At 40.5% G+C, this 13,555-nt stretch overlaps 1 protein-coding gene across 1 annotated transcript in view; it reads left to right on the top strand.

Annotated features, from left to right (window-relative positions):
* The window catches only part of LOC125481789 (putative ATP-dependent RNA helicase DHX57), a gene marked incomplete at both ends in the record, with an annotated part of 15,571 nt that extends 2,321 nt beyond the window's left edge, over window positions 1-13,250 (top strand). Inside the window, 2 exons of the mRNA XM_048593695.1 lie at window positions 9,029-9,145; window positions 13,137-13,250. Of these exons, the coding sequence (XP_048449652.1) occupies window positions 9,029-9,145; window positions 13,137-13,250 (231 nt within the window). The remainder of the gene's footprint in view (window positions 1-9,028; window positions 9,146-13,136) is intronic.
* Window positions 13,251-13,555: the final 305 nt, after the last annotated feature.

The following is a 13,555-nucleotide window of genomic DNA, read 5'->3' as shown; positions in this document are numbered from 1 at the left end:
CCATATTGGGCAACCACCTAGAAACCGATATTCATTTCAAGCCCACCGACTCCCACAGCTACCTAGAATACTAGAGGGGGATTCTTTTTTGGTTCTTATTGCGTGGACGGGGTGTGAGGGATGTGTGGGAACCCTGCAGCCCAATGGTATCAATGTGGATTTCACAAGTTTCAAAATCTCCCCTCCCCCTACCGCATCCCAAAACCAGTCCAGCTCGTCCCTGCCTCCCTCACCTGTTCTTCCTCCCACCTATCCCCTCCTCCCACCTCAAGCCGCACCTCCATCTCCTACTGACCAACCTCATCCTGCCCCCTTGACCTGTCTGTCCTCCCTGGACTGACCTATCCCCTTCCTAACTCCCTACCTACACTCACCTTTACTGGCTCCATCCCCGCCTCTTCGACCTGTTTGTTTCCTCTCCACCTATCCTCTCCTCTATCCCTCTTCTATCCGCCTCCCACTCTCTCCCTATTTATTTCAAAACCCCCTTCCCCTCCCCCTTTTCTGATGAAGGGTCTAGGCCCGAAACGTCAGCCTCTCTGCTCCTATGATGCTGCTTGGCCTGCTGTGTTCATCCAGCCCTGCACCTTGTTGTCTCTGATTCTCCAGCATCTGCAGTTCCTACTATCTCTAAACTAATAGATTACTGGTCTGTTGGAAACTCAACAATATAAACATTCTATCCATTAACACTGCTGGAGTTCTCCTGGGCACTTAACTGCAGTTGTATGATTTCTTGAAATTGATGTATTGAGTCGCTGTTCCAAATACAGTGTTACAAAAACTTTCTGATCTTTTTTCCAAAAAAAATTACCTTCACAGTATAGACTACATCGATCTGCCTCTATTTTAAAACTCAAATCCTAAAGTATAATAAACTTTCAACAATCCAGTAAGGATAAATGCTGTGAAAAATGGAAACGTCACTCTTGGTGACCTCCTCCAGGCCTACAACCCTTGTCCGAGATCTTTGCATTTCTCTAGTTTTGGCCTCTTGCCCATCCCTGTTCTTCAACAGTGGTACCGTCTTTGAATTTCCTCCCAAAATCTCTCTACCTCTTTCTTCTCTTTTTAAAGTACTGCATAAAATCTGTCTCTTTAACCAAGCCTGTAGGTATTGGTTGAAGATCTCTTTGTGGCTCAGTCTCTACTTGGTTTCATTTTGCTTCTGTGAAGGTCTTGGATGTTTTACTGTGCCATTGCTGTATGGTTGTCTTTGTTTTATTTTCTTGTGCTCGAGTTAGAGTGCATTAAAGTAGTTAGTTTAAATCAATCGATTGGCTCAAGGGGAACCAATTCCTATATTAGCCATGCTGTCACTAAACAGGCTGTATGATGCAAACATCGGGAGAAAGAAATGTTCTATGAAGTATTTACAGTTCTTTATTGGGGGGAAAAAAACCAAAAGGCCTAATTAATAAACATGAAACTATCATAGATTCAATTTTTGTACCATAAGAGATTGAGATGGAGTCATGGAGTCATACAACATGGTATTCAGACCCTTCAGTCCAACTCGTCAATACTAACCAAGTTTCCCTAAACTAGTCCTACATGCCTGCATTTGGCCCATATTCCTCTAAAACTCTCCTATCCTATTCATGTACCTATCCAAATGTCTTTGAAATATTGTAACTGTACCTGCATCTACCACTTCTTCTGGCAGTTCATTCCACATACGAACCAACTTCCAAGTGCAATAAAAAGTTGCCCCTCCGATCCCTTTTAAATCTTTCCCCCTCACCTTAAAAATATGCCCCCTAGTTTTGAACTCACCCACGTTAGGGATAAGGCTTTTGCTATTCACCTTATCTATGCCCCACATGATATTATAACCCTCTATAAAGTCACTCCTCAACCTCCTACGCTCCAATGAAGAAGTCGTCCCAGCCTATCCATATAACTCAAAACCCCTGGACCCAGCAATAACCTGGTAAATCTTATCTGAACTCTCTCCATTTTAATAATATACTTCTTATAGCAAGATGACCAGAATTGTACACAGTACTCTAAAATGGCCCTACCATCTTCTTGCACAACCTCAACATGACATCCCAACTCCTATACTCAATGGTCTGAGAAATGACAGCAAGAGGGCTAAATGCCTTCTTAACCACCCTATCTACCTGTAATGCAGCTTTCAAAGACTATGTACCTGAACCACTAGGTCTCTCTGTTCGACAACACACCCAGGACCCTACCATTAACTGTATAAGTCCCGCCCTTGTTTGTTTCATCAAAATGCAATAACTCGCATTTATCCAAATTAAACTCCATCTACCACTCTCTAGCCCATTGGACCAATTGATCAAGATCCCTTGGTGATTTTAGATAACCTTAGTTGCTGTTGACCATACCACCAAATTTGGTGTCACCTGCAAACTTACTAACCACGCCTCCTAAATTCTCATCCAGATTTTTTATATAAGTGACAAACAAAAGCATGCTCAGCAGTGATCCCTACAGAACACTGCTGGTCATATGCCTCTAGTCCAAAAAACAACCCTCCACTACCACCCTCGGTCTCCTACCATCAAGCCAATTTTGTATCCGATTGGCTGAATCCCATGTGATCTAACTTTAATCTACCACATGAAACCTTGTCAAAGGCTTTACTAAAGTCTATGTAGATGACGTCTAACGTTCTGTCCTCATCAATCTTTTTGGTTACCTCCTCGGAAAACTCAATAAGTTAGTGAGACATGATTTCCCACAAAGCCATGCTGACTAACCCTAACCAGTCCTTCCTTATCCAAATGCATGTGAATCCTATCTCTTAGAATCCAACCCAGCAACTTACTCACCACTAATATAGGCCTCACAGGTCTGTAGTTCCTAAACTTCTCCTTACAGCCTTTCTTAAATAAAGGCACAACATTAGCCACCCTCCAATCGTCCAGCACCTCACCCATTGCTGTAGATGATACAAATGTCTCTGCTAGGGGCCCCGCAATTTCTTCCCTAACTTACCACAACGACCTGGGATACACTTTATCAGGTCTGGGAGATTTATCCTACTTTGTGTTTTTTAAGACCTCCAGCACTTTCTCTTCTGTAATGTGGACTGTTTTCAAAGTCGGAAGTCACACGACACCAGGTTATAGTCCAACAGGTTTATTTGAAATCACAAGCTTTTGGAGTGTTGCTCCTTCATCAGATGAAGTGTCATTTAACTATAACCTGGTGTCGTATGACTTCTAACTTTGTCTACCTCAGTCCAACATTGGCATCTCCACATCATGACTGTTTTCAAGGTATCAAATTTATTTCCCCGAGTTCCTGAGCCTCCATTTCTTTCATCACAGTAAAAACTTGTGAAATATGCATTTAGTATCTCCAATTTCCTGTGGTTCCACACGTGGGCTACCTTGTTGAACTTTAAGGGGCCCTATTCTTTCCCTAGTGGCTCTTTTGCTTTTAATGTACTTGTAGAATCTCGTTGCATTATCCTTCACATTATCTGCCAAGGCTATCTCGTATTCCCTTTTTGCCCTCCTGATTTCCCTCTTAACAATGCCCCTAACAACCTTGTTCTCACCATGTACCCACCTTGAAGAGATTCAGTTGATCCCAGATGTCTGTACCAAATATATGACGACTCCAGATGCCAGTATTATGACTGTACTAGAAGAGTTTGACAAGGGCTGTAGCTAATTCTGGATCACTAATCTTCTATACTACTACTAGCATGTTGACAAAAATCACAATATTTACAGTATTCAACACCACCAGCTGTTCTTGATATTACAGAGTTAATCAGAATGATGCTGGGAACCTGAGGAAAAGGCCAAGATGGGATGTCTGTCTGAAGATAGGTTTAAATGCTTCAACCATGCCTTTATTCAATATCTTTATTCATCCATTATTCTCTACTCTTACCAGCCTTACCCTTCACTCTAACAGGAATATAATGCTTCTGAATTCTCATTATCTCACTTTTGAAAGCCTCTGACTTGCCTGTCTACTCCAAACAACTCCTGAAAGTTCCTGTTTCATACTATCAAAATGTGCCTTACACCAATTTAGAATTTTAACTTCTATACAGGCCTATCCTTTTCCATAATTATTTTAAAATTAATAGAATTATGATCACGAGTCCCAAGGTGCTGTCCCACTAACACTTCAGTCATTTGCCCTATCTAAATTCCCAAGTTTTGTTCCTTCTCTGGTAATCTTGTCAAAGGTGTAATATTATACAGAATACTGGTTGCTAAACTGACATTCAAAAATACATTGTAATCCAACTTCCCACATAGTCCTTGATCTCTGAAGCTTTTAGCACATTGAGCACACTTTCCTTCTCTCCTCCAGTGTTTGGAACAGTGGGACTTCCCACACTCAGTTCCACTTGTAACTCTGATTGTAGCAATAACATTTCCAGAAATAAATACTGTTCTGGCCATTGCATTGCTAATGTAGGGTCAACTTCCAAATATGTGCTGGTACTATGGTGCAAAGTTTATGATCCACTTGCTCAAATGGTTCTTGCCTCAGCTCATAATCTACTTTTTTCACTCTAAATAAGCTATTCCAATGGTCTCTTGGCAGATCTTCCATCTTGAACCTTCTGAAAACTTCAGCTTATCCCAAAACTATACTCACTGCATCTTATATTGCACCAACCCCTCCCATCTATCGAAATGGAATATATTTTAAACAGATCTAGCAACTCAAATCGAGATATCAGTGAGGTGCTGTGGGCCATCATCAGCAACAAAACTGTAATCAACAACAATCAGTAACCTTTGTTCAAGAAGCTTGTAGGAAGGCACACTGAGAGCAGCACCAGGCATACCTTAAACTGAGATGTCAACCTGGTGAAGCTACAACACAGGACTACTTGGATGCTGAACTCCATAAGCAGCATGCGACAGACAGTTAAATGACCCCACAACTAACGGTTAAGATCTAAGCTCTGCCGTTCTGACATATCTAGCTGTGAATGGTGGTGGACAATTAAACAACTCAGTGGATAAGGAGGCTTCACATTTATTCCTTTCCTCAAAAATGCCCAGCACATCTATTCAAAAGGCATGGTTGAAGCATTTAAACCTATCTTCAGACAGACATCCCATCTTGGCCTTTTCCTCAGGTTCCCAGCATCAGCCTGATTAACTCTGTGTAATATCAAGAACAGCTGGTGGTGTTGAATACTGTAAATATTGTGATTTTTGTCAACATGCTAGTAGTAGTATAGAAGATTAGTGATCCAGAATTAGCTACAGCCCTTGTCAAACTCTTCTAGCACAGTTATAATACTGGCATCTGTATAACAATGTGGAAAATTTCCTAAGTGTGTCATGTCTACATAACGCAGGAGGAATAGAGCCTGGTCAGTGACTGGCATTTTATTCTTTCTTCATGTAGGATCAAAAAATGGATTAATGTGCCAATCTATTTATTTTACTCTGTGTTCGTGAGATATGGTCTACTATGTCTTGATGTAGTGCTTGTGGATTTACTACTTGTTTGCCTTTGAAAATTGTATTCCAATAGAATCCAAGTTTAACCTCTGACAGAAAGGACAACTCGGGCACCTCCGGACATATTCCAGCTACCTGGTGATAGTCTGTGCGAGCTGTTTGCAGCTGGTCATTCTCTGGCATAGCTCACTGAATCTGCTGTGCTTGGCTGTTACCAAAATGAATAAGATCAATGTTAAAACTATCTTCAAACTTGAATTCAATAACATTGATCTGTAGGTCTGAAGGAATAACGTGGTTCTTAGCGGGGTTCAGAAGTTTACTGAGAGCATTAGTAATAGTTATTAGGGAGCCTGGTTTGTATTGTCCTTCAACATCATACCCTTGCATCATCACAAGTTGCCATTGTAGTCATGGAGGTGCACTTGAGAAGTTTTCAGCAGATCATTTCCAATGGTTTGTGCTTGGTATGAAACAATTAAATTTTTGCCGAATTGGTATGAAACCTGGAAATCTGGAAAATAGAGCAAAGAATTTCTCTTTCAAATGTTGAAGTAATTTTCCTAAGCTATCTCTAAGCTGTCATAAGGACCAAACACAATAGACTTGCTGTCCTGTAATAGTTATGCTTCAAGGCTTTTCTGGGATGCATCTAACTTCCAATGCTGTAAGCTTTGAGGGATCATACTATTGAAAAATACATTGGCTGGATGATGACGCATTTTTGAGAGATTGGAAGATGTTATTGCCACATGTATGGCTATAGCCATAGAGTCATACAGCACAGAAGAGGTCCTTCAGCCCATCACGTCTGCGCTGACCTATCTACACTAATCCCAATTTCCAGCTCTTGGCCCATAGCCTTGAATGTTATGACATTTCAAGTGCTTATCCACGTACCTTTTTAAAGGTATTGAAGTTTTCCGCCTCTATTTTGCTCCCAGTAGGTGCATTCCAGACTCCTGTCATCCTTTGGATGAAATTTTTTTTCTCAAATCCCCTCTAAACCTCCTGCCCTTCACCTTAAAATTATGTCCCCCTTGTTTTTGACCCTTCCATTTAGCTACTTTGTATCCACCCTGTCCATGCCCCAAATAATCTTATACATCTCAATCAAGCCTTTTCTGCTCTAAAGAAAACAACACAAGCCTATCCAGCCTCTCTTCATTGCTAAATTGCTCCAACCCAACAACATCCTGGCAAATCTCCTCTGCACTTTCTCCAGTGCAATCACATCCTTCCTATAGTATGGCGATCAGAACTACATTCAGTATTCCAATTATAGCCTATACAAAATTTTGTGCTACTCCATTATAGCCTTCTTGCTCTTATAATCTGTGCTGTGACTGGTTAAAGGCTGTGTCCTATATGCTACCTTAACTACCCTATTGACCTCTCATGCTGCCTTCGGGGATCTGTGGACAAGCACCCTAAAATTTCTCTGAGTTTCCTAATGTCCTGCCATGCATTGAGTATTGTCTTGTTACTTCTTCCAAAGTGCATCACTTCTCACTTATCAGGTTTAAATTCTGTCCACCACTTGATCCACCCATCTGACCAACTTTTGTATATCTTCCTGTAACCTTAGACCTTCTTCCTCACTATTAACCACCCATTCAGTCTTCATGTTCTTGACATATGTACTTACCAACCCCGTCACGTTCTCAGCTATATCATGTGTATATATAACGTGAATAATAAGGGACACAGAAACAAAAACAGAAATTGCTGGAAAAGCTCAGCTGGTCTGGCGGCATCTGTGGAAAGAAATTAGAGTTAACGTTTTGGGTGGAGTGACCCTTCCTCAGAACTGATTGTAGCTAGAAAAATGTCGGTTTATAAGCAGAGGATAAGATGGGGGCAGGGAGTAAAGACTAAATGATAGGTGGGGATAGAGCCCAAAGTAAGAGAGGGGAACAGTTGGACAGTCAAAGGAGTGGGTAACGATCTGCCTATGAGGGTGAATAGCTATTAATGGGGGACTGTATTGGCCACTAATATTCACTGGAAGGTGTTATTGTTTGTCATGTATGGAACGCAGATGCTCTACGCTCTGTATGCGACAAACGACAACACCTTCCGGTCGCGAACCATTTTAACGCCACCCTCCCACCCACTGAGTGACATGTCCATCCTGAGCCTCCTCCAGTGTCACAATTACACCGTCTGCAAACTGGAGGAGCAGCACTTCATATTCCGCCTTGGGAGCCTACAGCCCGATATGCCCAAACATGGATTTCACCGTTTTCAAAATCTCCCATCCCCAGCCTCATCCCATGTCCAACCCTCCCTCTCATCCCTGCCTCCTTGACCTGACACAACTTGTCCATCTTCTCTCGTACCTATCCGTCCCTCCCATCCTACTGACCAATCCCCACCACTCTCAACCTGCACTCATCTATCACCATCCCACCTACCTGCCCCAGCCCCACCCCTCCTCTCTTTATTTCTGAGCTCCCTTGCCCCTTCCCATTTCTGAAGAAGGGTCTCGACCCAAAACGTCAACTATCCTGCTCATCTGATGCAGCCTGGCCTGCTGTGTTCCTCCAGCTCCACACTGTGTTATTCTGACTCCAGTGTCTGCAGTTCTTGCTACCCCATTTGCTGAGATGATCCTTGTGCTGACCAGAATACTGCTTCTCAAATTCCCTTCTCCAAGTACTTTTAGTTATCTGCAAGAGGCATAGGGTGACTGGTTCCAACTTTTATAGAGGTCTTTAACTTACCAATCAAAAGTCACAGCTTGTAGCAACTGGAAATAAATTGGCTATCTTCAGACTTGAGATGCATTTTACTGCAGAGAAAAGAGCTCCTGCCTTTGAAAAAATCCAAATGTTTCCCCAAGCATTTACAGCCGCAAGCTCTTCAGCTACTTGGGAGCTAATTGCACAGTTGTTGGGAGGCAGAGTCTTTGTCATTGGTAACTGGTCACTAGTCCGCAGACTAATCAGCCACTTTGTTGCCCGCTGAAGCTCTATTTGTACAAACCCCTTGGTTCCAGCTTGTCTGCAAACCAGACTTTTACTACTGCTTGAACAAGTAACTGTGTAAATAGTATTTATAACGAGTGTCATGTTACCTCAAACACGTGCAGCAATCTTTCAACAACCCATGGTTTTTAAAACTGTTCCTTTTCCTATTTCAGTTCTCGATCAAAAATACAAAGAATGAAAAGATGCAATTTTACATCAGCATAATTTTTCTCACACTCCAAATTATCCAGCAAGAATTGCCCAATTGTAGAATTGCACCTAATGTTGAATATTGTGCAGTGAATTTTGCAAACGTTGACTCGCTTCGGTGCTAGTGTGATGCTAGGTTTGTAGGCCTTACATCTCAAAGGCTTGGAAATCATGACAACCAGCATATTCCTTTGACTGTACACAGCAAGTAATGAACTGACCATGCCCTACCAGCCCACAAAGCAAAACTGCCTCCATCAATATTATTGAAGGTTGAGATGTGGAATTTTGTGCATTTCTTTTCATGTGCAATTAGACTATTTGAACAGCAAAGGAACCAGTAATGATGTACATACGTTTGTTTTATGGCAGTAGCTGTACTACTTCTAACTATGTTGATAAATCTGTTTCTCTTCCTTTTAGGGATTAGTAAGTCAGTATTAAAGACTATGGCTAGGATGGATCTGGATAAGATCAACTTGGATCTAGTAGAAGCCCTACTAGAATGGATAGTGGATGGAAAACACAATTACCCTCCAGGTAAGTGGAGTCAGATCCAGTCTGCTGTTCATATATAGTTGCAGTTATTAAGAGATTTTGAAGTGGTCATTGACCGACATGTGCCCAATGCTTGAATCTTGCAAAGATTTGTACTGACAAGAGTTATGTTGGGATAAAGTGTGTAGAGATGTAGTTGACAGGTTTTTTTTATTTATTGACGGGATGAGGGTGTTGCTGACCAGGCAACATTTATTGCCCATCCCTAATTGCCCAGAGGGCAGTTCAGAGTCAACCACATTGCTGTGGGTCTGGAGTCACATGTAGGCCAGACCAGGTAAGGATGGCAGTTTCCTTCCCTAAAGGATATTAGTGAACCAGATGGGTTTTTCCGACAATTGGCAATAGATTCATGGTCATCATTAGATTCATAATTCCAGATATTTTATTGAATTCAATTCCTGGTGGGATTCGAACCTGGGTCCCCAGATTGTTATCTGGGTCTCTGGGTTGACAGTCCAGCAATAATACCACTAAGCCATTGCCTCCCCGTGTATACTGTTCTGCTTCAGGTGAAACCTGTTCAGTGTTTCCTGTAAAATGATTGCCATGAGCCTTTTGGTTGAACAAGAATATTTACTGAGAACAAATTGGGAGAAAAGTGAAATCAAGGCTATGAGAAAATTGAGAATGAATGAAAGAATTACATTCAAACATTTTCCTTGATCTCTGGATATAACACAACCGTTTACAACTAGTTCTTCTCGAGAAAGCCTGTCTGTAAAGGATACAACTGGAGCCAAGCTTTATATGCTTTTATATTGATTTACAGAGTTAAGCACTAGAAATATACACCTCTTAACCCAACAACTACTGCTTTTTAGTTGTGTCTTTTATTGGGCTCAAGTGAATTCCAATCAATTGCCACCACCCGTATACAATTAATATATAATGGACATTCTTTTCTCTTTAAATAAAAATTAGAGTTAATATGCAGAACTGAAATTTCAAAACAAATTAAATCAAAAATATCATCTTGTATGAGCTTTGTTTGTGGGTGCCCCGCTTCCAAGTCCCCTAACAATTTATTTATATATTCATTTATTTTTGTAAAACAGACAATTGACTCTTGCACTGCCTCTACAGAAACTAGTCTTCCAAAGTGTTTGTGGCAGCTTTTTGAAATTTTCCTAGCTTCCAAAACGAATGGACAATATTTCCCATTTTCAAGCATAAAAAGTATTATGAAAGCTGCTACAATTGAGTACCCATCTGTTACGTGGAATGTGGAATATTACTAAAAATGACTAGTTTGATGTTCTGTATGCCATGTAAAGATCGGATGACTTAAAATATGTTTCTCCAGCTATAATATTTTGTTTTCTGTTACCGTACTCTGAAATTTTTTTTGTGGTAGTAGTTAACTCCAATAGATCAAAACGAGCATCTAGACTGGGATAATGTGAGTGTAAAGGCAGAGAGGAACAATAATTCTAGAGTAGACCTAGGTGTCACAGGTTTAAGGTAAAATGGGGTAGGTTTAAAGGAGATGTGAGAGGTCAGCTTTTTAAACAGAAGGTGGTAAGTGCTTGGAATGTACTGCCAGAGGTGGTTGTGGAAACTGATACAATTGACAGACACATGATTAGGCAAGGAATAGAGGGATATGGACTTGCATCCACTTACTCAGTTTCATTTCTTGTTGGGCTTGTTACATGCTGGTAAAAAGGTTCTCTTGAATGCTGTTCAAGAATGTTATGCCTTCTGGGTCTTTGATATTGCTTATATCGCAGTTGATATTGGCAAAATTAAAGTCTCCTGATGACTGCCTGTTGTTTTTGCACTCAGAAATTTGCTTACATATTTACTAAATTTTCTCCTTCCCACTATCTAGGGGTCGAAAGTACGTTTCTAGAAGAGTAGCTGCCCCTTTTGTACTCCTGATCTCAACCCATATGGCCCCATTTGATGATTAAGCTGGTATACCATCCCTCCTCACAACTGTATTTGATTCTTTAACTGATTATTCTCTGTTCTGATCTCCTCCCCAAACTGATTTAATCTCCTGTACCACTCATTGGTCCAGATCTTCTGGTCTGGAGACCAAACAAAGATATATATCAAGACCTCTTGGAAGTCCTGAAATGCTTGTTACATGGAAATTGTCTGGGAAATTGTAACTTCCAATAAACTGTTACCCAAGATTTTGGAGGATTCTGATTTATTTACCTTAAAAGTTAGTCAGGAAAAGTTAAAGGAATTAAAAGCTGTACTAACTCCTGGTTAAATACGTAAGATATATCCACCCTACCCCTGATTCATCAATAGACCCCCTTCCCATGACTCATTCACTACATTCCCCTTTCTGTTACTCCTTAAAAAATTTCATTTGGCTACTCTACCTCCTCACCTACTTGCCCCTGTACCTCCACAACCACATGTCTGCTTGCCCATCTGGCATCCTACCCTTCACTTACCTTACATGCTTGTACTCTCTCCTTAGCTGTCAAAAAGACTTCAGGACGTTTAAACATGAAATATGGCAATTATTGCTGTTAAAATGGGACATGGTTTTTGTGATGATTCACTCACTGTTGCTTGCATAGCTTGCTGGACTGCTTCTGTTATGAAGGCTCCTGCCTTGGTAATCTGGCTGGAAAACTCCTGAATGAGGGGGCAACATTTTGTCTGATTTGGGTTGGAAATAGAAATATGGATCCAGATTTAAAAAACTTCAAGCATTATTTTCTCCCCATCAAAATGACTCTACTAATTATCTTCTTTCAAGGACGAACTACTCAAATTGTGGCTTCAACTCTTACCTTTGGTGGTTTGTGTTTAGAATGTCAATCTTTAGGACAGAGTGCAGAGATTTTCTAAGAATGAAGAATTTCTGTTATATAAATTGTGGCATTGTTCTCCTCAGAGCAGAGAAGGTTAAAGAGAGATTATGTTCAAAATTCTGAAAGGTTTTCGTAAAGCAAGTAAGTAAAAATTGTTTCCACTATCACAGGAATCAGAACCCAGATTTAAGACAAATGGCAATGTGAGGTGTAGGGAGAGACTGAATAGGCTGGGGCTATTTTCCCTGGAGTGTCGCAGGCTGAGGAGTGACCTTGTAGAGGTTTATAAAATCATGAGGGGCATGGATAGGGTGAATAGTCCAGGCCTTTTCCCCAGGGTAGGGGAGTCCAAAACTAGAGGGTGTAGGTTTAAGGTGAGAGGGGAAAGATTTAAAAGGGACCTGATGGCAACTTTTTCATGGAGAGGATGGTGCATGTATGGAATGAACTGCCAGAGGAAATGGTGGAGGCTGGTACAATGACGACATCTAAAAGTCATCTGACTAGTTATCTGAATAGGAAGAGGTCTATTTCTGTGCTGTACATCTCTATGACTCTATGAACGGAGGAGAGCTGAAGGGAAAAGGTTTATAATGTCCACAAGTTATAAAGATCTGGAATGCACAGCCTGAAAGCATGGTGGAAACAGATTCACAAATAACTTCTAAAAGGGAATTAGACAAAAAATGAAAAAGAAACACTTGCAGGGCTATGGGGCAAGTTGAGGGAGTGGGATTACTCAATAATTTCTTCAAAGTGCCAGCCATTGTGTGATGGGCTCATTGGCTTTCTTCTGTGCTTTATAATTGTATGAAAAATATTGCCTAACCCTGTGTGCTACTCTAATCTTTCAATTCTCTACATCTGATAGATAAACAAGCTATCTTATTCTCTTTCCCTTTCAATGATTTTAAAATTTTACCGAAAATGACTTTAATTTTTCCGAATACAATTCCAGATCTGCTAAGTTTATACTCAGTAGGGAAGTGCTTTATCTTTCTTTTTGCCTTGCATAAGATGATTTGAAGTCATACAATGGATTGCCTGTTTTTCTTTTATTAAGGAAGCTGCATAAAAAATATTCAAATTTAGAAACATGAGCAGTTACGAAGGTAAAGCAGAGAATAACACGAGTCATGTTTTCATGTCTTTCTTGCTATTTTAATTTTAATTCAATTTTATTCCAATAGGTGCTGTTTTAATATTTTTGCCTGGCCTGGCAGAAATCAAGTTACTATACGAACAACTTCAGTCTAACCCTTTTTTCAACAACAGGCGTGACAAAAGGTTTGTAATTCAAAGAAGTAAAGAGAATTCATTACTTGGGAAATTGAATGCTCTACCTCATTGATGCCAAAGTTATCAAGAGGAATCCACAAGGATTCACTAAAATGAACCCAAGGATACAGGGCTTTAGGTGCAAGGAAAGACAAGAAAAACATTGGCTTTTCTCATTAAATATTTTGATAATTGGTAATTGAGTTAGCCAAAAACCTAAGATTGTCATTGAAAGAAAAGGCCAGATAAGATTTATTAGAGTTCCATTTCAAGACTTAATGATCACATGGCCAAACAATTTGATCATCAAACTGAAAATCTGGCTGTGGCA

The sequence above is a fragment of the Rhincodon typus genome, unplaced genomic scaffold, assembly GCF_021869965.1.
Source record: "Rhincodon typus isolate 14 unplaced genomic scaffold, sRhiTyp1.1 hic_rhity00003586, whole genome shotgun sequence".
Taxonomy (NCBI): domain Eukaryota; kingdom Metazoa; phylum Chordata; class Chondrichthyes; order Orectolobiformes; family Rhincodontidae; genus Rhincodon; species Rhincodon typus.
This window is presented reverse-complemented; position numbering and strand designations above follow the sequence as displayed.